Below are 23141 nucleotides of genomic sequence, written 5' to 3'. Positions count from 1 at the left end.
CCCGGCCGGGGGGCGGAGTCGCTGGCAGGGGGGCGTGGCCCTGCCCTGGCTCCGGAAGGCGTGGCGCCGCCCTCTCCCTCTCGTCAGCGGGGCCGGGGTTACGAGTGGGTGACGTGGCTGCTTCTAATCTTTGGTCGGGTTTCGGCGGCTCCCGTACTCTGAGAAGCGGCGGTGACGACCCAGGAGGTTGTGGCAGTGGCGGCGGCGACAGGAGGCGGAGAGGAGGTAGAATACGCGCTGAGTCTGAGTGGCTCGTCGGCTCCGAGCAGCGGCTCTACGGAGGCGGCGACGGGCCGGCGCGGGGGGCGAGGGGGGGGAAGGGAACCCGGGGCGAGCGGGCAAATCCTGCTGGCCCGGCTCGGAGTGAGCGAATACCTCTCTGTCCAATCAGGAAAGGCCCTGTCGAGACAGACGTCGGCATGAGCTAATCAGCGTTAGCTGTCCTCTAGAAGGCGGAACTTGGAGGGGTGGGATTTCCTGTTTCAAATAAACACCTAGTGATTTCCCCCCTCGGCCCACCGAAGTGTGTCCCTCCCCACCCCCGCCCTGCGGAGCTCTGTCACCATTTATTCCCGAGGAGTTCAGAGGAATTCGTGGATGCGAGAGGCCCAGTGTGGGCTGGGACAGTTTGCACAGGCCGGGCTGGTGCCGCCGGGCCACGGGACCCGGCTCAGGCCCTGTCTTCGCTTTTCAGGGGCCGGCGCCAGAACCAAGTTGCTTCCGAGACTAGACTGAGGCGGGGGGGGGGGGGGGACCTTGGTCTGGGACGAGAGCTGCGGGGCCAGGATCTGCGGGTGGCTGTGGGCGCGAAAGCCCCGTGCCTGTGTCCAGAGGGGTCTGAGGATTGATCGGGTAGGTGGGTGGATGGGGGCTTGCGGCTGCCTGGGGAATGACACTCTCCCCTCCACAGCAGTCCGAGGTTATGCGTCTCAATGATCCCGCGGAAACGCTACGGGTCTAAGAACACGGATCAGGGTGTCTACCTGGGTCTCTCAAAGACACAGGTCCTGTCCCCTGCAACTGCTGGCAATAGCAGCAGCGACATCGCCCCTCTGCCCCCCCAAGCGGCCCTGGTCCCTCCCCCTCCCGACACCATGTCCTGCCGGGATCGGACCCAGGAGTTCCTGTCCGCCTGCAAGTCCCTGCAGAGCCGTCAGGTAAGGATCTGGGATGGGAGACGCCTGACCGAAACTCACACCTGGCTGCCTCGGGCGCTGTGGCGGCATCTACCAGGCAACTGGGCAGAGTTGGGCAGGGGACGTGGAGCCAGGGTTCTAGATGTTACTGTGGAAAGACACCCCCTCTCCCTGGCCGCTTTGCTATTCCAGCAGGCATATCCGGAAATGAGATGCAGCTGCGGTAGATCTGATCGGCATAAGGAACAGTTGTTAGACCCTTGAGTTCCCGGGTTGGCATAATCTGGCCACGGGTCTGCTCTGTAACCATAAGGAATCTAACCCGACCTCAGTATTTTTATGTTTGTTTGAACTGGGCGATGCTCAGGGGTTACTCCTGGCTCTGTGCTCAGGAATTACTCGTGGGAGGCTCAGGGAACCATTTGGGGTGCCGGAGAGCCAGGTCGGCTGCCGGCAAGGCAGACGACGCCCTCTCTGCTGTACTATCTCTTCCCGCCCCGTGGCCTCAGTTTTTGTATCTGTGAATAACAAAGTTTTTTCAGTAAGTTTTATCACAGTCCTTGCCTTGCTTTGGTTCAGAGGTTTGAAATCCAGCGGAGAGCCCTGTATCTGTCTCTTTGTTATCTCCGCTCTGCTTAGCTCTTATTAGCAACGGCGCCTTGCTGTGATTTCCAAAAACTGCCCGATTCAGGCCATAGAATAGTAAGACTAGCTACAATTTGTTTAGTGCTCACAGTGGACCAGGTAAGTAGCCCTTGTGCTGTTTATTTTGGGGCCACACCTGTCAGCAGTGCTCAGGGATCACTCCTGGTGAGCTCAGAGCACCCTATGGGGTACAGGGGATCTAACCCAGCTTGGCCGTTGGCCACATGCAAAGCAAACGCCCTCCCTGCTGTACTGGAGCTCCCGCTCTTCCCCCTTCTGCCACTTAATCTTATCAACAAGAGGGTGCCTGGGGCTTATGTTCATTTTTTAGATTTGGAAAGAGATTCTGAATGATACGGGTAACTTGCCCCAAACCCTCCAACTGGTTACGCGATGGTGTCAGCTTGAAACGTGGAGTCAGTTGAAACCTGGGGCTCCCTCTCTCGAAATCTGGGGGATGACTTGCCACGGTTGGTAACTCAGACCAGCCTGTGGAAGACTGCGCCTCGCGCTAGAGAGTCAGCGGGACAGCCGAGGAATAGTGACAGCCGAAAATCAGAGGCGGGCACTGAAAGGGCTCCTCTTTTTTTGTTTTGTTTTGTTTTGTTTTTGGGTCACACCTGGCGATGCACAGGGGTTACTCCTGGCTCTGCACTCAGGAATCACCCCTGGTGGTGCTCAGGGGACCATATGGGATGCTGGGAATTGAACCCGGGTTGGCCGTGTGCAAGGCAAATGCCCTACCCGCTATGCTATCGCTCCAGCCCCCTAAAGGGCTCCTCTTGACGTTGCGTTTCAGAATGGTATCCAGGCAAATAAGCCGGCTCTGCGTGCTGTCCGGCAGCGCAGCGAGTTCACCCTCATGGCCAAGTGAGTTGAAAAGCGTTGCCGGTGGGGGGTGGGCCGTGCGGTCCTGATTGTGCAGGTGCCCGGGGGGCAGGGTCCCTTCTGCCCTGCTTGCCCACAAGCACTCTCGCCAATGCTTGCTTGCAGGCACATCGGGAAAGACCTTAGCAACACGTTTGCCAAGCTGGAGAAGCTGACAATCTGTGAGTGTTCTTGGGAACGCTGAGAGCTGGGATGGTGAACCCGAGAGGGTTCTGTTCCCCTCCCCACCCGTCGGGTCTTTGACCTCTCCCGTCATGGCTTCTCGTCTGTCTCTGCAGTGGCAAAGCGGAAGTCCCTCTTTGACGATAAGGCAGTGGAAATCGAGGAGCTCACTTACATCATCAAACAGGTGAGTGCCTGCCTATCATGTGAGCCCAGCGTTTTCGTCCATTGCTGTCCCACTCCCAGGGGGCCCAAAACAAGTCTCTAGAGCCAGCCTGAAGCATCCTTGGTGGTCTGCTGAGTCATTGAACACACTGGTTATAGATGTACATAGTACGGTGCTGGGCGCATACTCCTGTGAGGGTGATGAGCTGGAGAGAGAGGATCATACACGGGCTGGAGAGAGAGGACAGGAGGAAGGCGCTTGGCTTTGCATAGAGCTGCCCCTGGTGTGCACACCAGAGCCACTTAAGGTCTCCTGAGGACCGCTTGGAATGATCCCTGAGCACAGCCAGGTGTGGCCCCCAAACCAGAAAGTCAATGATGAATGAGATGGTCTGGGGCCGGGGAGTGCTGGGAAGATGTTAAAGAGGAGGTGACGTCTGAACGGGCCTTAAGATTCGTCTAGAAGCAGGGAACATCAGTAAGGGCTTCTCGGAGGGAAGGTCCAAGGCTTTGCTCTGGTGTGCCTTGCTCAGGGAGGCCTGTCTTGACTGGAAACTCCAACATGTAAACCTTATATCTGTGTGCTTGAGTTGTTTCCTTTTACTTTATTTAAAAAAAAAAAAAGTCACTTTTTTTTGGGGGGGTGGGGAAGAGCGCACAGGTGATGGATTATTCCTGACTTATACACTCATGAATTACTCTTGTCGGTGCTCAGGGGACCATATGGGATGTCGGAGATTGAACCCAAGTGGGCTGCATGCAAGGCCATTGCCCTACCTGCTGTACTGTCACTCCAGCCCCACTACTTTTATTTATTTATTTATTTATTTATTTTTGGCTTTTGTTTTTTGTACTCAGGCATCATTCCTGGTGAGTTCAGTGGACCCAGTGGGGTGCCAGGGATCCTACCAGGGTTGGCTGCATGCAAGGGCAAGTGCCCTCCCTGCCACTGTACTATCTCCCCTGCCGCCACACTTGGTACTTTCTAACATTGCTTCCAGTTATCTTTGTGTTTATGGCCAGTCTGTTCCCTCCCTCTAACCCATCCCCCTCCAAAAAGTAAAGAAAAAGCAAGTGCCATAGGGCCAGGACGCTTTGTTTCCGCTTGTTCACTGGGCGTGGGCCCCGATGTCCCCCATGGCTTGGCAGACGGTCGGCACTCGGTGTCTGTTGTTTGAATTCATGATCGGCAGTGATGATAGGAGGTGGTGGCTGGCTCTGACGGGCACTATGTGCCTTGCCACGCCGTGGTGTGGCTCTCGGCTGCGGGACATGATTCCTTCTTAACCCCGTGTCGTGAGAATGAACTGAACATCCCTGACTTCGGGGAACAGGAGCCTGGAGCGGGGTCAGGGTAAGGGAGGAGGAGAAGGCAGTTGGCTCCTTCGGTGGCAAGGTGATTAAGGCAGAGGCGCTGGGCTGGTAGAAACGGGGTTCCGTTAGCCGGGAGGGCTGCTGACTGGCCTTGCGCTACTCACGCTCCACGAGCCCCTGCTGCTCTACACACACACACACACACACACACACACACACACACACACACACACACACACACACACACACACACACACACACACACACACACACACACACACACACACACACACACACACACACCACACCCCTACCCACCCCCTGACCCAAGCGACCTCTGGCTTCACAGCAACATGAATTCAGATGTCAGGCCCACCACTTCGAGTGGGACCTCGGTCACCGGCTGCCTCACTCTGAGCACCAGGGGTTGGGCCATCAGGGATCACCCATGCTGAGAAGGATCTCCCCTTGACGAGGTCAGGTACCGGGGATCGAATTTGGGGCTTCACAACCCGCAAAGCGCGTGCACGACCTCTGAGCCAAGTCACGGGCCCTCTCTGCCTGTTCCACCCATTCGAGTCACTGAGTTGCACCCAGTCACTCGAGTGGCTGAGTGACTTTTCGCTGCCTGCCTCAAGGGCTTTGGCCGTGGACAAGGCAGGGCGTGGTTCCTGCCCTTTGAGACATCTGGCTTGGCGGGGAAACTAGACACTATCTAAGGAAACAGGAAAGATTGGGGCTGGAGTGACGGTACAGCAGGCAGAACGTTTGCGTTACACGCAGCTGACCTGGGTTCGATCCCCAGCATGCCACAGGGTCCCTGCACTCCACAGTGATTCCTGAGCGCAGAGCCGGGAATACATTGCCAGGTGTAGCCCCCCAAATAAAATAAAACAGAAAAGATCGTTTCAGATCTAGGTAGGTCCCGTTTTGGAAGATGAGTGAGTTACTCAGAGCGAGGCCTTCGCACCTGCCTGGGAAAGTGGTGGAAATGGGGCTGGAGCAAGGGGACGGTGTTTGCCTTGCACACGGCAGACCCAGGTCCGGTCCCCGGCATCCGATAGGGTCCCCAAGCGCTGCCAGGAGTAATTCCTGAGCAGAGTCAGGAGTAACCCCTGAGCATCGCCGGGTGTGACCCAAAAAAGAAAAAAAAAATAGAAGTGCTGTTGAACCAGCCGTCCAGAGGTCTAGTGGGAGCACGTTCTAGAAGGCAGGTTGCAGTCTGGAGGAGGGAATGGCAGCGGGAGGGCCCTGCGGTGTGGGCAGCTTCGCTGTTGCTGCTCGTGAACGCGGCCAGCTCGGCTATGGCGGTGCCTCTGGAGGGTTGGGGTGGGCAGTGTGGGACAGCGCCTGTGGAACCCTCAGTGACTTCCTGTTGTCGTCTAACTGTTTGGGCCACTCTGAGAGGATGTCTTTCTTTCTTTCTTTCTTTCTTTCTTTCTTTCTTTCTTTCTTTCTTTCTTTCTTTCTTTCTTTCTTTCTTTCTTTTGTTCTCTTCTGTCCTTTCTTCCATTCTTCTCTATCTTCTTTCTTTCTCTTTCTTTTCTTTCTTTTTTTTTCTTCTTTCTCTGTTTCTTTCTTTCTTTCTTTCTTTCTTTCTTTCTTTCTTTCTTTCTTTCTTTCTTTCTTTCTTTCTTTCCTTTCTGTTTTGGGGGCCATAATGGCAATGCTCAGAGCTTACTCCTGGCTCTGTTCTCAAGGATCATTCCTGGCAGGGTTCAGGGTACCATATGGGACCATATGCATGCAAGGCAAGAAGCACCCAACTCTCCACTGTATTTTAGACCCTTTCAGAGAGGGAAAAAAGTTTAATTTATTTTTATTTGGTTTTGGAGGCACAACACCTAGACGTGCTCAGGGCTTACTCCTGGCTCTGTGCTCAGGGACACACCTAGTGATGCTTGGGGGACCATATGGGATGCTAAGGGTTGAAAGCACACTGGCCACATGCAAGGCAAGTGTCCTACCCACTGTACTGTCTCTCCAGCCCTTGGAGGTTTTTGAGTAGGAGAATGACATGCCTGGTTCTTAGTTTATAGGATCTCTGGGTCTGGGGACTAGGAATTTAACTTGGTGAGACACGGCTAGGCTGAATAGAGATTAGAGTAGTGGACAGATTCAGGATGTATTGTTGGGGTGCATACAAGCCTCGGGCTCCTTTCCTGGCACAGCATGGTACCCTAAGCACCCACCTGGAGCAGCCCCCAGCCCCCGCACAAGCCAGGGAGTAGCTCCTGAACACCTCCAGGTATAACCCAAAATCAAAATCACACGACTGTGGCACAGGGCCCTAATGACTGACTGGTGCAGGTGTTTGCATGGAGAGACCCAGGATGGATCCCTGCTACCACCTGGTCCCCTGAGTGCTGCTGGATATGACGCCCAAACCCAAAGAACTCAACAGAACTAAATTGGTTTTTTTTTTTTTTTTTTTGCTTTTTTGGGTCACACCCAGCGATGCACAGGGGTCACTCCTGGCTCATGCACTCAGGAATTACTCCTGGCGGTGCTCGGGGGACCATATGGGATGCTGGGATTCGAACCCGGGTCGGCCGCGTGCAAGGCAAACGCCCTACCCGCTGTGCTATCACTCCAGCCCCAACAGAACTAAATTGGAATCATCTGGGTTCTCTGTGGCTTTCTGCTGGGTCCCCTGTGAGTTATGGGTGGCGGGAGGTGTTATTTTGTTATTTGTCTGAGCAGCTGGTGTGCAGTGGTGCCATTTACCACAGTGGAAAAGAAGGGTCACTGTTCTGGGCAGTAGGAAAAGTTGTTTGCTACATGAAGTTTTAGTTAGGCGTGGCCCAAACAGAACAGTTCCAGGGCAGAGAGAAAGTTAGAATTGCGGGCGGGAGTACTGGAGCAGAAGGATGAAGAGAAAGCAGGGCTGGAGGACAAGGCCTTTGCCTTGCACGGGGTGTACCGGGTTTGATCCCCTCTGAACCTGCCAGGAGTGATCCCTGAGGGCAGAGCCCCGGAGAAATCGCTGAGCACCCCTGGGTGTGGCCCCCAGAAAACCAAAAGGCACAAGAGTGGCAGCGCCCGCTCCTGGCACACGGTGAACACATGTTGAAGTTAGAATCCCTGGATACCATACAGAGGAACAAGCACTCTAGATGAGGCTCGTATTCCAGCATGTTCCAGCACAGGTGGCTCAGTGAGCTTGGTCTTGGTGACTTAGAAATGTCTAGCTTGGGCACTATGGTGGCTGTTTCTAAGCTAGAATCCGGGGGAGGAAGCTTCCTGGGGAAAGCCCTGCAGTGCATTGTGGGCCCCAGGCTTCCGCCCACCGTAGCCACTCCAGAGGCCAGCCCGTGAGTTGGGGTCTCCAGGGGGCAGCCGGGGTCGAAGGAGCAGTTGGAAATGGAGCTAAAGTGGGTGTGGCTGGAAGGACTCTCAGGTGGTTTTATCTGATTTTTCTCTTCTAGTCTTTTTAGTTTGGGTGGGTGAGGGCACACCCAGCGATGCTCAGGGGTTACTCCTGGCTCTGCACTCAGGAATTACTCCTGGTAGTGCTTGGGGGACCATATGGGATGCCGGGGATCAAACCTGGGTTGGCCGCGTGCAAGGCAAGTGCACCCACTGTACTATGGCTCCGACCCCTAGCCTCTTCGTTTTGTTTTGTTTGGGGTCATACCTGGAGATGTTCAGGGGTTACTCCTGGCTCTGCACCCAGGAATGACTCCTGGCAGTGCTCGGGGACCATACGGGCTGCCAGGGACCAAACCCAGCAGCTGCCAGGTCAGCTGCTGCAAGGCAGATACCATCGCTCCGCCCCCTGTCCCCAGCCTGTGTCTTGAACTCTCTGTACTTGACCTCCTTTCCTTCTTCCTCTTCCTCCTCGCCCCTTCCTGGCTCTCGATGCCCCGAGCAGACGCACTCTGCTGTGCCCTGGCCTCGTCTGCTTTGTCCCAGCCTCCCATGGCAGGCTGTGCTGAGGAGTTGAGTGGGTGACGTCTTAGTCTGGTGTAGAAAGCTGGCTGTGCCAACTCGCTGGGTGTGACACGTCACAGCTTTCACTCTTGCTCATAATAATGGCGCTTGTGTTCGGTGCCAGGGATCAAACCCAGGGTCTCACACGTGTGCCACGTGCATTTGAGCACTGCGCTCCAGCCCCTGTCTCCAATAGGAATCTTGTTGATGTTGTCGTGCCGGGGGAACCTGGGGCCTTTCCCGTGTGACGTTTGTGCCCTGCCGCTGAGCTGCATCCCTGACCCCGCAGTGACACACTGTCTTCCTGTCTAGGGCTCCTGCGAACCCTGTGACTCCAGTGTGAGGATATATGCTGCCAACCCAGTGATTTTTTTTTTTTCCTTTTTGGGTCACACCCGGCGATGCACAGGAGTTACTCCTGGCTCATGCACTCAGGAATTACTCCTGGTGGTGCTCAGGGGACCATATGGGATGCTGGGAATCGAACCCGGGTTGGCCTCGCTCGTGCAAGGCAAAGGCACTACCCGCTGTGCTATTGCTCCAGCCACCCAGTGATCTTTTTTTTTTTTTTTTTCTTTTTGGGTCACACCCAGCAATGCACAGGGGTCACTCCTGGCTCATGCACTCAGGAATCACCCCTGGCAGTGCTCAGGGGACCATATGGGATGCTGGGATTTGAACCCGGGTCGGCCACGTTCAAGGCAAACGCCCTACCCACTGTGCTATTGCTCCAGCCCCCCAGTGATCATTTTTTAAAGTTCTTTATTTGCTGAGGGAAGCACGCTTGACACTGTGAAGATCTTACTCTCCAGAATGCCTGCTTTGCGCTCAAGGATTCACACCAGTTTTAATTTTTTAAAGTAATTTTAATTTTATTTTTTGTTTGTTTTTGGGCCACACCTGGCAGTGCTCAGTAGTTACTCCTGGCTCTGCACTCAGGAATCACTCCTGGCCATGCTCAGGGACCATGAGGGATGCCGGGGATCGAACCCGGATCTGCCGTGTGCAAGGCAAATGCCCTAGGACTATGACTCTGGCTGGCCCCGAAGTAATTCTGTAGAGGAGAACTACTCCGCTGTTTTCCTGCTCTCGAGAAAGCAGAGGCTCAGTGCATGCAAGGTGTGTCTCCACCTGTCATACGCTTCTGTGGCCGAGGAAGGCACGGCTGCTGGAGGCTGGGTGGGCATGAACACTGCCCCCCCCATGCCCTTTCACATGTGGAGACTACGCACACCATAGGCAGCCCTCGGTGCGCTTGCGTCCAGCCTGATGAGCACGTGCTTGTCAAGTCGGGGGCCTCCCTGTGAGCTGACAACAGATCAGCCTCATTAGTCAATGACAAGAACCTAAAAAACCGGGTTCGCCTCTGTTACACTGTCATAGGGAAGCCCAGGAAAGTGACTGCAGTTGTGCGGTGGCTCGAGACTATGGCAAAGCCTCACAGGTCAAGGGTATCGTTGAGAAATACTTCAAATGCAAGAGATGAATAAATAAGAATTTTGGCTCTTTAAGAATTATACGTATGTGGGGCTGGAGTGATAGCACAGCGGGTAGGGCGTTTGCCTTGCACACAGCCGACCCGGGTTCGATTCCCAGCATCCCATATGGTCCCCTGAGCACGGCCAGGGGTCATTCCTGAGTGCAGAGCCAGGAGAAACCCCTGTGCATCGCCGGGTGTGACCCAAAAAGCAAAAAAAAAAATTATATATATGTATTTTGGTGGGACCAGACCTATAGAACAGTGGGTAGAGCCTTTGCTTTGTATGCAGTCGACCACAGTTCGCCCCTCAGCACCCTCTGTGGTCACGTGAGCCCACCAGGAATAGAGAAAGGAGTAAGCCCTGAGCACCACTGGGTGGCCCCCCCAAAAAAAAAGTTATTTTGTTGAGGACCAGAGAGATAACACCGTGGCTATGGCTCTTGCTTTGCATACAACTGACCTAAATTCAATCCCCGCGCTCTACATAGTCCCTCAAACACCACCAGGAGTGATCCCTGTGTGTCAAGCCAGGAGTAAATCCTGAGCACTGCCAGGTGTGATCCAAAAACAATTAAAAAAAAATTTTTTTGTAAAAAAAAAAAAGTTGGTATTTGTAAGAAACAAATGCTCTTTGACTATTTCATTCTTCTAAGTACCCATAGATACTTTTTTTTTTTTTTTTTTTTTTTTTTTTTTTTTTGCTTTTTGGATCACACCTGGCAATGCTCAGGGGTTACTCCTGGCTCTGCACTCAGGAATGACTCCTGGCGGTGCTTGGGGGACCATATGGGATGCCAGGAATCGAACCCAGGTCGGCCTCGTGCAAGGCAAACGCCCTCCCCGCTGTGCTATCTCTCCAGCCCAGATACTTTGTTAATGTGCTCTGGGTTCACAGTTTGGATTTTGTTTTGGGGCCACACCCAGCTGAGAGCACTGTTCTTAGCTACTTGCTCAGGAGTCACTCCCAGGGATGCTGGGAATTGAGCCCACTGTGGACAGAGCCTCCACTCCAGCCCTTTGACCTGTCTCCCTGGCCCCAGGTTTTGGCTTTTGGGGTTGTTTGCTTTTGTTCGGGGGCCACACCTGGCAGTACTCGCTCAGTGCTTACACCTGCTGTTATGCTTGGGGATCACTCCTGGCAGCGCTCAGGGGATATTACGGGGTGTTCGGGATAGAACCCCGGCTTACCGCGTGCGAGACAAATGCCCTGCCTGCTGTACTATTGCTCCAACCCCAAGACTCAAGTCTTGGCCATGAGTGTGACTTCGCAGGGTAGAGCGTGTCCACGTAGATCTGGTCCTAGTTTACCCTTTTCTGACTTTTCCCTGCAGGAATGGCGCCAGGGCACACTTGAGGGCCTGGGAAATTCCAGCAGGCCCGGATTTGTCAGAGAAAATCTCAACCCCCGCCCGAAACGTCTGTCCTGGCCACCCGGTGCCAGAGATGTGGGCTTGGGGGCTGAGGGCGGCCGGGGCAAGGCTCAGTTTTCCTGTTGATTCTTTCGCCAGGACATCAACAGCCTCAACAAAAAAATCGCCCAGCTGCAGGATTTCGTGAGGGCCAAGGGCACGCAAAGCGGCCGGCACCTGCAGACACACTCCAACACCATCGTGGTCTCCCTGCAGGTGTGAGCGGCGGGGCTTGGGGCGGGAGGCGGGAGCGGGAGCCCGTGGGGCGAGCATGAGTGGGTGTGGGCGGGGCGGGAGCGGGGCCTGAGGGGAGTGGGGGCGGGGCTAGGGTGGGTGGGGCATGAGGGGAGTGGGGGCGGGGCGGGGCTCAGGTGAGGTGGGGCGTGAGTGGGCGGGGCGGGACCTGGGGGTTTGGGCCTCTGAAGTGGGGGGCTGGGGGCGGGGCGTGGGGGGCATGCAGTCCTCGGTGTTCACCGCCTTCCCCTTTCTTTGTAGTCCAAACTGGCCTCCATGTCCAATGACTTCAAATCTGTTTTAGAAGTGAGGACAGAGGTAAGCAGAATCGTGGTGGGAGGGCCGCGATCCCGGGGGTGAGGACCCTGGGACAGGGACGTGCGGGTGGGAGGGCGCTCGGCCTCGCAGCCCTGACAGGGGCCTCTTTCCCCATCCCAGAACCTCAAGCAGCAGCGGAGCCGGCGGGAGCACTTCTCCCGAGCACCCGTGTCGGCCCTGCCCCTTGCCCCCAACCACCTGGGTAAGTCACAGGCAGTACAGGGGTAGGGTGTTGTGACTGTGGCAGTGAGGGCGTCCCCTCAGAGCAGGGGCCAGGGCAGAAGACGGGTCCCCAGCAGTGGCCAGACTCCTGATGGCCAGGACTCTCAGAGCCCCCCTGTTCCCCAGGCCAGCCCTGTTGGAGGGGTACAGAGGTGCTTCCCCCTCACTTCTGCAGACTTCTGGGGTCACACCCACACCCCGAGGGCGCAGCTGTGATTACACCCATTTCACAGATGAGGGCACTGAGGCTGAGGGAGGTTCAGTGACTTGTCCAGGGTGATGGGCCTCTTCTGTGCTGGAGCCGGGAGGTAGATCCAGGGCCCACCTGTAGCCACTCAGTGGCACCCTGACCTCCCTCTCGCCCCAGGGGGTGGTGCTGTGGTGTTGGGGGCAGAGTCTCGGGCCTCTGGCGACGTCGCCATCGACATGCTGGACTCTCGGACCAGTCAGCAGCTGCAGCTCATCGACGAGCAGGTACCGGGGCAGTGGACTGTGGGGGTGGGAGCTGGGAAGAGTCCTGTCGCGGCGGGCCCCCCCGGCCCTGAAGAAATGCGGGACTCGGCTCACGCGCTCGCTCCATGCGTGTCTGTCTCTCCCCAAGGATTCCTACATTCAGAGCCGGGCAGACACCATGCAGAACATCGAGTCCACGATTGTGGAGCTGGGCTCCATCTTTCAGCAGTTGGCACATATGGTCAAGGAGCAGGAAGAGACCATACAGAGGTGAGCCTGCCTCCCTGCTGGTGCCATCTTGAAGACCCCCGGGCACAGCTGGGTGCGCTGTGGCAAAGAGCAAACCCTCCCCCACCCAACCACCCCCCCTCCGTGGAGGCTACCCGCCTTCGTCACTCAGTGTGCTGTTCCTAAGTTTGGGCCCACGGGACTGTTTCTTCTACTTGCTGGGGATGCAGCAGTAAGTAGGGCTGGTAAGCGCCTCTTCCGTGGAGCTTTCTCGATGGGATGTGTGTCTATATGTGTGTGTGTGTGTGTGTGTGTGTGTGTGTGTGTGTGTGTGTGTGTGTGTGTTTGGGATTTGGTGGCGGGGGTAAAAAAGTGAGGGCATGAGGGTGGGGCTTGGCATGACGCCAACACAGGTTTCTCCCCAGGGTAATGTTATGGTCCCCTGAGCCCCGCCGGGAGTGATCCCTGAGTGCAGAGCCAGGAGTAAGCCCCAAGCACCCCTCCGCAGGTGTTACTTGAGAACAAAAATGAAAAAAAGGAGGGACCCAAATCAAGGAACGAAGACAGGCGATCTGTTCAGTTGCTGAACGGGTCTGCACCGAAGGGAGTGGTCCAAGCAGATGGCAGGAGGGGGCTGCGAGGCAGTGCAGCCAGCTAGAGCAGAGCCCCTCAGAAGGAGCTGTCTTCACTATTCAAGAATCAGAGCCATGGGGCTGGAGCGGTAGCACAGCAGGAAGGGCGCTTGCCTTGCATGCTTGCGGCTGACCTGGTTTCAATCCCATCATCCCATGTGGTCCCCCAGACCAACCAGGAGTGATGCCTGAGCGCAGAGCCAGGTGTGAAAGACCCAAAACACAAAAAAAGATGAACGCAAGTGGGGCTAGAAAAACCCTGGACAGGGGCCGGAGCGATAGCACAGCGGGTAGGGCGTTTGCCTTGCACGCGGCCGACCCGGGTTCAATCCCCGGAGTCCCATATGGTCCCCCAAGCACTGCCAGGGGTAATTCCTGAGTGCAAAAACCAGGAATAACCCCTGAGCATCCCTGGGTGTGACCCCAAAAGAAAGAAAGAAAAACCCTGGACAAAGAGGTTCAGGCCAAGCCCCACCCAGGGAAAATGCCCTTTCTCCTCTGCTGCCACATCTGCTCTTGTTGGCACGCCGAGTGTTGTTCAGGCGGTTAGGGAGACAGTGCCCTGCCCTTGAGAAAGGTCTCCCTCTTTGGGGCGGGAAGCCAGACGTTTGGAAAGACTCAGAAGAAGCCAGAGGGAGAAGGCTGGAGCTATAGTACAGCGGGGAGGGCTTTTGCCTTGCATGCAGCCAGCCGGTTCGATCCCCGGCATTGCATATGGTTCCCCAAGCACCACCAGGAGTGATTCCTGATTGCAGAGCCAGGAGGAAACCCTGAACATTGCCGGGTATGACCCAAAAAGCCAAAGAATAAAAAGGAAACCAGAACGAGAACATTGATCGGGCTAAGCGCAGGCCCGGCATGCAGGAGGCCTGGGTTCCACCCCTAGCACAGCGTGGGCCCCTGAGCACAGAGGAGTAAGCCTTCGAGCGCCCTCCACTGGCCAGGCCTCCAAATGAAAACATTATGGATAAATGGTTCTGCGTGTATTTCTGCTCAGTAAGGGGCTGGAGCGATACACAGTGGATAGGGCAACCCGGGTTCGATTCCCAGCATCCCATATGGTCCCCTGAGCACTGCCAGGAGTAATTCCTGAGTGCAGAGCCAGGAGTCACCCCTGTGCACCGCCAGGTGTGAGCAAAAATACTGCCAGTAAGAGCAGATGGGAACAAGTAATTAGGAACCTCATTTGGGGGGGGGGAGCAAACTGTGATATTGCAAAAAATATTTTCTTTAAATGGGGGTTAAACCACACGTGGCAGTACACAGACACTGTTCCTAGCAGTGCTCAGGAGACCTTGCATGTTGCTGGGGACTCGCAGCCCGTGTGGCTGCATTTAGGACAAGGTGCCACCTTCCCTGCGCTTTCTCTCCAGCACCGTGAGCTGTGGTTTGGTTTGGTTTGGGGGCCACACCTGGGCAGTGCTCAGGGGCTACTCCTGGCTCTGTGCCCTGGGGTCACTCCCGACCCCAGGCTCGGCACCATACTTGATGCCAGAGATTGAACCCGGGTTGGTCACGGTGCAAGGCAGGTCACCTCCCCGCTGTTCCATCTCTCCCACCCCAAAGTGGCAGTTTTGAAGAGGATGGTTAAGGGAGAACCTTGTTGCGGTCATGGGATTCTACATGGGGTCTCACACATGGCAGGCAAGCGCCGTGTGCTGGGCTGCATCCGCAGTCCACCCTCCAGAGTGCCCGAAGCCAGCAGCTCAAAGGGCAGAGAGCGTTCTTGCAGGTGGGACCCCTGAGTCTGACCCCCCCATCCCAAACACGAGCACCCACCCCCCAGAAAAAAAGCCGACACGTGACTAAGATTTGGGTGATGTAAGGACGTTATCCTGGTAGGGTGTCTGGAAAGGCGTGCCAGGCCGAGGGTGGAGGCGTGCCAGGCAGAGGGTGGAGGCAGTGTAAAGACCTTCCCAGGAAAGGCCCGATAAGTCATGCGCAACGGGGGGGCCTTCTGCAGCTGGGGACTCACAGAGCAGTGAGGGTGAGGTCAGTTGGGAAATGAGGCACCAGATAAGCTGTGGTGACAAGTTGGCTGTTGGAGCCGTTGCAGGCCCTGATCAAAGGTGACACTGCCTGACTTCTCTGGACATAATGTTTTTGTTTGGTTCGGGGTGGGTGTCGTCGGGGCTCTGGGCCACTCTGGCAGCTGTGGGCGGTGCTGGAGACCGTCAGGGCCCGCCCGCTGGCAACGCGCCTTCCCCGCGCAATCCGTTAGGCTCCTGGGCGGCACCTGGCCTCGCGTCAGGGCTCGCTCCTGCGCTGTGGGGGGTTGAACAGCCTCTTAGGAAATTCAGGTCTCTGGGGCCCAAGTGACAGTACAGCAGCAGGTCGGGTGCTCGCCTCGCACATATCCTCGTCCCGTCCTGGTCACATGGTCGCAGCGGGTCACTTCTGAACACAGGACTGGACTAGATCCTGTGCGCTGCTGGGTGCTGCCCAGACCCGCCCCCCCAAAGAGCTCCAGGCCTCATGCACAGACGCCTCGTAGCAGGCCTGCTCACATACCTCTTGCAGCTCTCCGTGCCTTCCCGATGTTTGTGGCACAGAGGTAGACGGTTCTAATTGCAGATCAGCCTGTTTCCTGTGAATTTAATTTTGGTGGGGGGCCGGGGGGAGCCCACACCCAGCAGTGCTCAGGGCTTCCTCCTGGCTCTGCGCTCAGGGATCATGCCAGGCAGGGCTCAGGAGACCATATGTGGTACCAGGGATCGAACTCGGATCAGCCGCATGCAAGGCAAGCACCCTACCCGTTGTACTCTTGCTCTGGCCCCTTTGTTTATTGGGAAGTGGGGACGTGGCGGGGGCGGGGGAGGTCATACCCAGCAGTACTCAGGGCTTTCTCCTGGCAGTGCTCACGGGACCGTATGGGATGCCGGAGATTGAACCCAAGTTAGTTGCGCACAAGGCAACCGCTCTCCCCACTCTACTATCACTCCAGTGCGCCCCCCCTTGTTTGTTTATTTATTTATTTATTTTTGCTTTTTGGGTCACACCCAGCGATGCACAGGGGTTACGTCTGGCTCTGCACTCAGGAATTGCTCCTGGGGACCATATGGGATGCTGGGATTCGAACCCGGGTCGGCTGCGTGCAAGGCAAACACCCTACCCACTGTGCTATCACTCCAGCCCCCCACCTTGTTTATTTTTGGGGGGTCACATACAACCTGAAGCTCCGTGGATGAGACCAGGCCCCACACTGCCACGGAGCTCCGTCTCAGCCTCTTGCTGCTTTGGGGGTTCCTGAGAGATACTCAGGAGGCCCAGGGGCTCTGGCAGCAATTTTGATCCCAGCTGTCAGCTCCAGAGGGACGCAGTGCTGGGGGCTACCTGGGCCAGCCCACTGGTGCCAGTGGGGGGAGAAGGGGCACCCAGGGCTGTGCCTGATGCTACTTAGGAAGCCATATGGTTGGTGCCTGGGATCTAGCCAGCATCGGCCACGCTGTGAGGCTGCAGGGTGAGCACCTTAACCCGGGCACTGTCTGGCCCGCGGCGGCAGGGTTTTGTTAGCTGCTGTAGCGTGCCGTGTCGGAGAGTCTGCAGTGGCTTGTCGAATTCTGGACCTTTGAGAATACCTCTAGGCAGTATCTGAATGGGGAGAATATGTGGGAAGTGTCATTGGGCCACGACCGGTGCTGCTCAGGGGTGACTTCCTGGCTCCACACTCAGAAATCCTTCCTGGCCATGCTCGGGGGAACCACAGGGGGTGGCGGGGACCAAGTCAGGTGGGCCATGTGTAAGGCAAAGGCTCAGCCCACTCTCCTGGTACTCTGGCTCCAACATTAGATTGTATCTTAGTTGAAGTCACAGGTATAGTCTGTAGTTCATTTTGCTTGTTTTGGGGGCCACACCTGGTGGTGCTCGGCGCCTGTGCCTGGCTGTGTGCCCAGGGATCACTTCTGGCGGGGTTCAGGAGACCGAATGGGGTGCCAGGGTGTGAGTTTCATGAGAAAGCGCGGGCACATGAGGGACTCAAGCGTTCGGTGGCCAAGAGCCGTTCCCCTGGCTGGCCCATAGCGACGGACGGACAAAGGGTGGGAGAACAGAGAACGGGGTCCCAGGCTGGTCAGTAGTCAGTTTATTCTCTCTCCTCCCCAGCCTAGTCCGGTCCCCTTAGGGCACAGTCATAGTTGTGGTTTTGGTTGTTTTGGTCGAGTCCCAGTTATCGTAGTTCCTCATCCTAGTCCTCGTAGTTCCTCATCCTAGTCCTCGTCTCTAACCGCTCCTTCCCCTTACAGCATAGTTAAATAGAAAACGTGAAGGGTGGGAATATCTAGGGTATATTGCTTTCTCCTTTCCCTCAGCTAGTAATCCACTTAAGCAACCATAATGATTGACTTCTTATGATATTTCTAGTAATTTTGTATGAAACACTAAGAGATACATTAAGCTTTGGGGCTGGAGCAATAGCACAGCGGGTAGGGCGTTTGCCTTGCACACAGCCGACCCGGGTTCAATTCCCAGCATCCCATATGGTTCCCTGAGCACCGCCAGGAGTAATTCCTGAGTGCAGAGCCAGGTGTGACCCAAAAAGCAAAAAATAAATAAATAAATGAATGAATAAATAAACATCAAAGATAAAAAAAAGAGAGAGAGAGAGAAGAGAGAGATACATTAAGCTTAAAGGGTGACTCTTCCTGGGGACATCTCGCTCTATATCCCAGACCACAGTCCTCAGGCCAGGTCAGTCTTTCCTAATCCAGCAGGGTCCTTATTTATTTATTTATTTATTTTTGGTTTTTGGGTCACACCCGGCGATGCACAGGGGTTACTCCTGGCTCTGCACTCAAGAATTACCCCTGGCGGTGCTCAGGGGACCATATGGGATGCTGGGATTTGAACCCGGGTCGGCCGCGTGCAAGGCAAACGCCCTACCCGCTGTGCTATCTCTCCAGCCCCCAGCAGGGTCCTTATTTAGTTACTTCTTTTTGGGTGATGACAGAGTTTGTCCATGACTGTGCTCTTATTATACTTCTTATGGCACTTAGCTTGTCCCTTTCTGATGCCAGGGTAACTTACAGCTTGCCCTGGGTCCATCCAGTCCGTTCTTCGGGACCCTCCTTTTGAGGGTATTAGGAAGTAAGGGCAACTGAGGCTTAAGTCAGGTAAATATGATGGATGCCCCGGAGTAAATATTTGGAATCAATTAACTCCCATGTTACAAAAGCAGAGCATCAGCTGTCTTCCTGTGTCTATACAAAAAGGACACAGGAATGGAGCGGTAGCACAGCAGGTAGGGCGTTTGCCATGCATGCAGCTGACTTGGGTTCGATTCCTCCGTCCCTCTCAGAGAGCCCGGCAAGATACTGAGAGTATCTCGCCTACATGGCAGAGCCTGGCAAGCTACCCGTGGCATATTTGATATGCCGAAAACAGTAACAAGTTTCACAATGGAGACATTACTGGTGCCCACTGGAGCAAATCGATGAGCAATGGGATGACAATGATACAGTGCTACAAAAAGGACATTGCTGGGCCTGGGGAGATAGCACAGCGGGTAGGGCGTTTGCCTTGCACGCGCCCGACCTGGGTTCAAATCCCAGCATCCCATATGGTCCCCTGAGCACCGCCAGGGGTAATTCCTGAGTGCAGAGCCAGGAGTAACCCCTGTGCATCGCCAGGTGTGACCCAAAAAGAAAAAAAAAAGGACATTGCTGAATAAACCATGTGAATGATAATAAAGGAAAGAGGAAAGCAATATAGGATTATTAGCGCTCGATGGAATTGGGTGTGCCTCAGGGGCACTGTTGAGGGAGTAGCTCAGTAGACCTAAGCTCCCTGCGGAAGAAGCAAGGACAGCCCAATGTTCCCCAGCCCCAGGGATTGAACCAGGCTCGGCAGCAGGCAAGCACCTCTCCAGTATAACCCTCCAGCCCAGCAGGAGGTCACTCTGGCTGGATGCGGAGCAGGCTGCAGGGCTCTCAGAAGTTGGGGGTGTTTGCATTTTGGTTGTCTGTTTCCTGTTTGTATGGGTGAAATCTTCAATACTTGTCTTCTAATTTACCCAGCTTTTCGCAGTCCCCTCCCATGTGCTCGATAAGTGGCAACATTCTGTCTTCTTTTACCCGAGCAGTCTTTACCCAGGTAGGAATGTAACACATTTGTCAGCAGGCACATCACTTGTTTCCATATATTATTTTGTTTTGAGGTCACTGTGGTGCTGGGAGCTGCTCCTGACTGGTGGACAGTTGTGCAAAGTACTTTTGGTTTGTTTTTTTTTCTGGGAGAAGAGGGGTCTTCGGTTTAGTGAGAGGGGTCCCGCCCTTCCCCCTCCCCCACAGTATGCGGGGAGCATAGGCACCTAGGCCTCCCACATGCCGGCTCTCTCGCCCTCTGAGGGCTCCCACGCCTCCGTGTAATTTTTTTTTGTCCTTGGGCCAGAATCCCAGGAGTAGGAGTGTTGGATCCATAGTAGCTTTACATTTAGCTGCTTGTTTAGCTGCTTGCTGCTGCTTGCGCGTATGTGTATGTGTTGGTTTTTTTTTTTTCTTTTTGGGTCACACCCAGCAATACTCAGGCATTACTCCTCTCTCTGCACGCAGGAATTACTCCTGGCGGTGCTCGGGGACCATATGGGATGCCGGGGACTGAACCCAGGTCAGCCGCGTGCAAGACGGACGCCTCACCCACTATACTGTTGCTCCGGCCGCTGCTGCTGCTGCTGCTTTTTTAAAAATATTTCTCGGAGCCAGAGTGAAAGTACCGTGGGTAGGGTGCTTGCGTTTTTTTTTTTCCCCCTTTTGGTTTGTGGGTCACACCTGACAATGCTGGGGACTCTCTCCTGCCTCTCTGCTCAGGAATTACTCCTGGCAGTGCTCGTGGGACCATACAGGATGCCGGGGATCCTCCAGCACATCACACGTCCCCTGGGTCTGCCGGGAGTGATTCCTGAAGGTCAGGCCAGGAGGAAGCTCTGAGTCGAGCAGGCATGGCTTAAAACTCAGAATTAAATAAAAATAAAAAGTGGGGGGCTGGAGCGATAGCACAGCGGGTAGGGCGTTTGCCTTGCACGCGGCCGACCTGGGTTCGATTCCCGGCATCCCATATGGTCCCCTGAGCACTGCCAGGGGTGATTCCTGAGTGCAGAGCCAGGAGTGTCCCCTGTGCATCGCCGGGTGTGACCCAAAAAGAATAAATAAATAAATAAATAAATAAATAAATAAATAAATAAATAAATAAAATGTGGAAATAAAAAATAAAGTCTGGGGGCGGAAGCCAGTAGTGCTGTGGGGAGCCGAACATGCAGTGGGCCCGGCCCCGGCGCGCTACGCTTGAGCCACCTGACCTGCCCCGTGCACTCCCTGCGGCTTGGCAGGCCGTGCTGACGGTGTGCTTCATTGACCTGCCTTCTGGTTTTGTGCCATACCCGGCAGTGCTCAGGTGGTTCTCGGCATCACTTGGGACTACCCACTGTCCAGGCAGAACCTGGCCCTCCCACATGCGAGCACGAACTGGGCCCCTGGAGCTAACTCTTCAGCTTAAAATGTATTTTATTTACAAGATAAATTAATTTTTTAATTTTCGTTGTGCTTGGGCCACACCCAGTGATTCTCAGGGGTCACTCCTGGCAGTGAACCATATGGGGTGTGGGACATCCAACCCTGGTTGGCTGTGTGCAAGGCAAACACCCTTCCGATGTAACTCTCTCTCCTAATTCTGGTTTCTTTTTCATTTGTCTGTGCTCTGACTTTTGGGTTTAGTTTTGGTTCCTCTCCCAATTTTTGTTTTGTTTTTTGCTTTTTGGGTCACACCCGGTGATGCACAGGGGTTACTCCTGGCTCTTCACTCAGGAATTACTCCTGGCGGTGCTCAGGGGACCATATGGAATGCTGGGAATCGAACCCGGGTCAGCCACGTGCAAGGCAAACGCCCTACCCGCTGTGCTATCGCTCCAGCCTCTCCTCTCCCAATTTTTATTTTGTTAAACCTGTGATGTGAAATTGTTCATTTGTGACCATGATTCTTGGTTTTTGGGGTTTTTTTTTTTCTTTTTTTTGGGTCACACCTGGCAATGCACAGGGGTTACTCCTGGCTCTGACTCAGGAATTACCTCTGGCGGTGCTCAGGGGACCATAGGGAATGCTGGGAATCGAACCCAGGTTGGCTGTGTGCAAGGCAAGTGCCCTACCTGCTGTGCTGTCGCTCCAGCCGCAGTGTGATCTTATTCTTGTTTCTCTATGCAAGCTTGTAGAATGTTAGTACGGCATTTGCTATATCCTGTAGTTTGTGATCATATATTTCCATTTTAGTTGCTAGGTTTTCTCTAATTCCTTTAGTTCCTTCTTGACCTGGAGCACAGTGGGTAGGGTGTTTGCCTTGCACGTGGCCGACCCGGGTTCAATTCCTCCACCCCTCTCGGAGAGTCCGGCAAGCTACCGAGAGTATCCCGCCCGCACAGCAGAGCCTGGCAAGCTTCCCATGATGTATTCAATATGCCAAAAACAGTAACAACAAGTCTCACAATGGAGTAGTTACTGGTGCTCGCTTGAGCACATCGATTTACAATGGGATGATAATGCTACAGTGCTACCTTCTTGACCTGAGGTTTACTAAGAAGCTTATGATTTGGCCTGCACGTGTCTATTTTCTCTCTTCTTTTGTAATATTTTTTGTTTGTTTGTTGGCTTTTTGGGTCACACCCGGACAATGCACAGGGGCTACTCCTGGCTTTGCGCTCAGGAATTACTCCTGGCAGTGCTCGGGGGACCATATGGGATGCCGGGAATCGAACCCAGGTCGGCTGCATGCAAGGCAGATGCCCCACCCACTATACTGTCACTCCAGCCCCAACTTTTGTAGTATTGTAGATCTCAAAACGGTATTTGGTGTGATGTTAAATATCAAATACATTTATTTAACATAAGTTTTTTATTTATTGATTTATTGCTTTTGGGGTCACATCTGGTGATGCTCAGGGGTTACTCCTGGTCCTGCACTCAGGAATTACTCCTGGTGGTGCTGGGGACCGTATGGGATGCCGGGGATTGAACCGGCTCAGCCATGTGTAAGGCAAATGCCCTCCTCCCTGTACTATTGCTCCGGCCCCTTCATACGTTTATTGACACTTGTTTCCCAGCATACGGCCTATTCTTGAAAATATTAAGTGTTGCATACTTGAAAAGCAAAGTAAATTCAAGTGTTCGGGTGACATGTTTTACAGATGTCTATGAATAAGCCCATCTGTTCTAGTTTATAATTTAAGGCTGTTATTCCCTTATCTGCTCTCTCTAGCGGATCTCTCCATAATTGTCAGTGGGGTGCTCAGAGCCCCTACTATTACTGGACCCTGGTAGTCTATTAACTATATAGTTCTATTAATAAGTATTACATATTTTCTTGTTTTCATTTGGTTTTGTTTTGGGGTCACACCCAACTGTGCTCAGAGGTTAGTCCTGGCTCTGTGCTCAGGGTTCACTCCTGGCGGTGCTCAGGGAACCTGTTGTGGTGCCAGGCATTGCTCCCAGGGCTGCCACATGCAAGCAGCTTAACCCCTGTACTCTGTCCAGCATGTTGTATATTTTATTGCATTAAGTCTATTTAGAATGTGTTGCTCTTTGCTAGCCCTTATTCCCTTTTTTAACTGAAAATATATTATTCTATATGACTATGTAACTGTCCCTGACCCTTTGTGGGGGCTAGGGAGAGGCACTCATCGTATGGGGTGCTGGGGATTGAGCCTGGGTCAGCAGTGTGCAAGACAGGTACCTTCCTTACTGTACTGTAAATATGATGGATTCCCAGGAGTAAATATTACTTGGAGTCAATTAACTTCCACGTTACAAAAGCGTAGCATCAACTGTCTTCCTGTGCCTATACAAAAAGGACATTGCTAAATAAACCATGCAAAGGACAATAAAGAGACAAGCAGTGTAGGATTATTGCTATATTGCTAGTGCCTGATGGAATTGGGTGTGATAGA

General features: G+C 54.3%; 1 protein-coding gene across 2 annotated transcripts in view; it reads left to right on the top strand.

Annotated features, from left to right (window-relative positions):
- The first annotated feature begins 69 nt into the window (after window positions 1-69).
- Window positions 70-23141, top strand: part of STX5 (syntaxin 5) — a 28377-nt gene continuing 5305 nt past the window's right edge. Inside the window, exons 1-11 of one of the 2 annotated variants that reach the window (XR_008630720.1) lie at window positions 70-225; window positions 911-1157; window positions 2581-2651; window positions 2775-2830; window positions 2948-3018; window positions 11232-11348; window positions 11628-11684; window positions 11805-11886; window positions 12274-12380; window positions 12508-12629; window positions 19765-19930. Coding sequence is in view for 1 of the 2 variants with exons in the window: in XM_055142447.1 (XP_054998422.1) it covers window positions 933-1157; window positions 2581-2651; window positions 2775-2830; window positions 2948-3018; window positions 11232-11348; window positions 11628-11684; window positions 11805-11886; window positions 12274-12380; window positions 12508-12629 (908 nt within the window). In the remaining variant the exon portion in view is untranslated. The remainder of the gene's footprint in view (window positions 226-910; window positions 1158-2580; window positions 2652-2774; window positions 2831-2947; window positions 3019-11231; window positions 11349-11627; window positions 11685-11804; window positions 11887-12273; window positions 12381-12507; window positions 12630-19764; window positions 19931-23141) is intronic. The other variant, XM_055142447.1, reaches the window with a different exon arrangement.

Source organism: Sorex araneus, chromosome 6, assembly GCF_027595985.1.
Source record: "Sorex araneus isolate mSorAra2 chromosome 6, mSorAra2.pri, whole genome shotgun sequence".
Classification (NCBI taxonomy): domain Eukaryota; kingdom Metazoa; phylum Chordata; class Mammalia; order Eulipotyphla; family Soricidae; genus Sorex; species Sorex araneus.
Note: the sequence above shows the minus strand (reverse complement) of the source record. Positions and strands in the feature narration are given on the sequence as shown.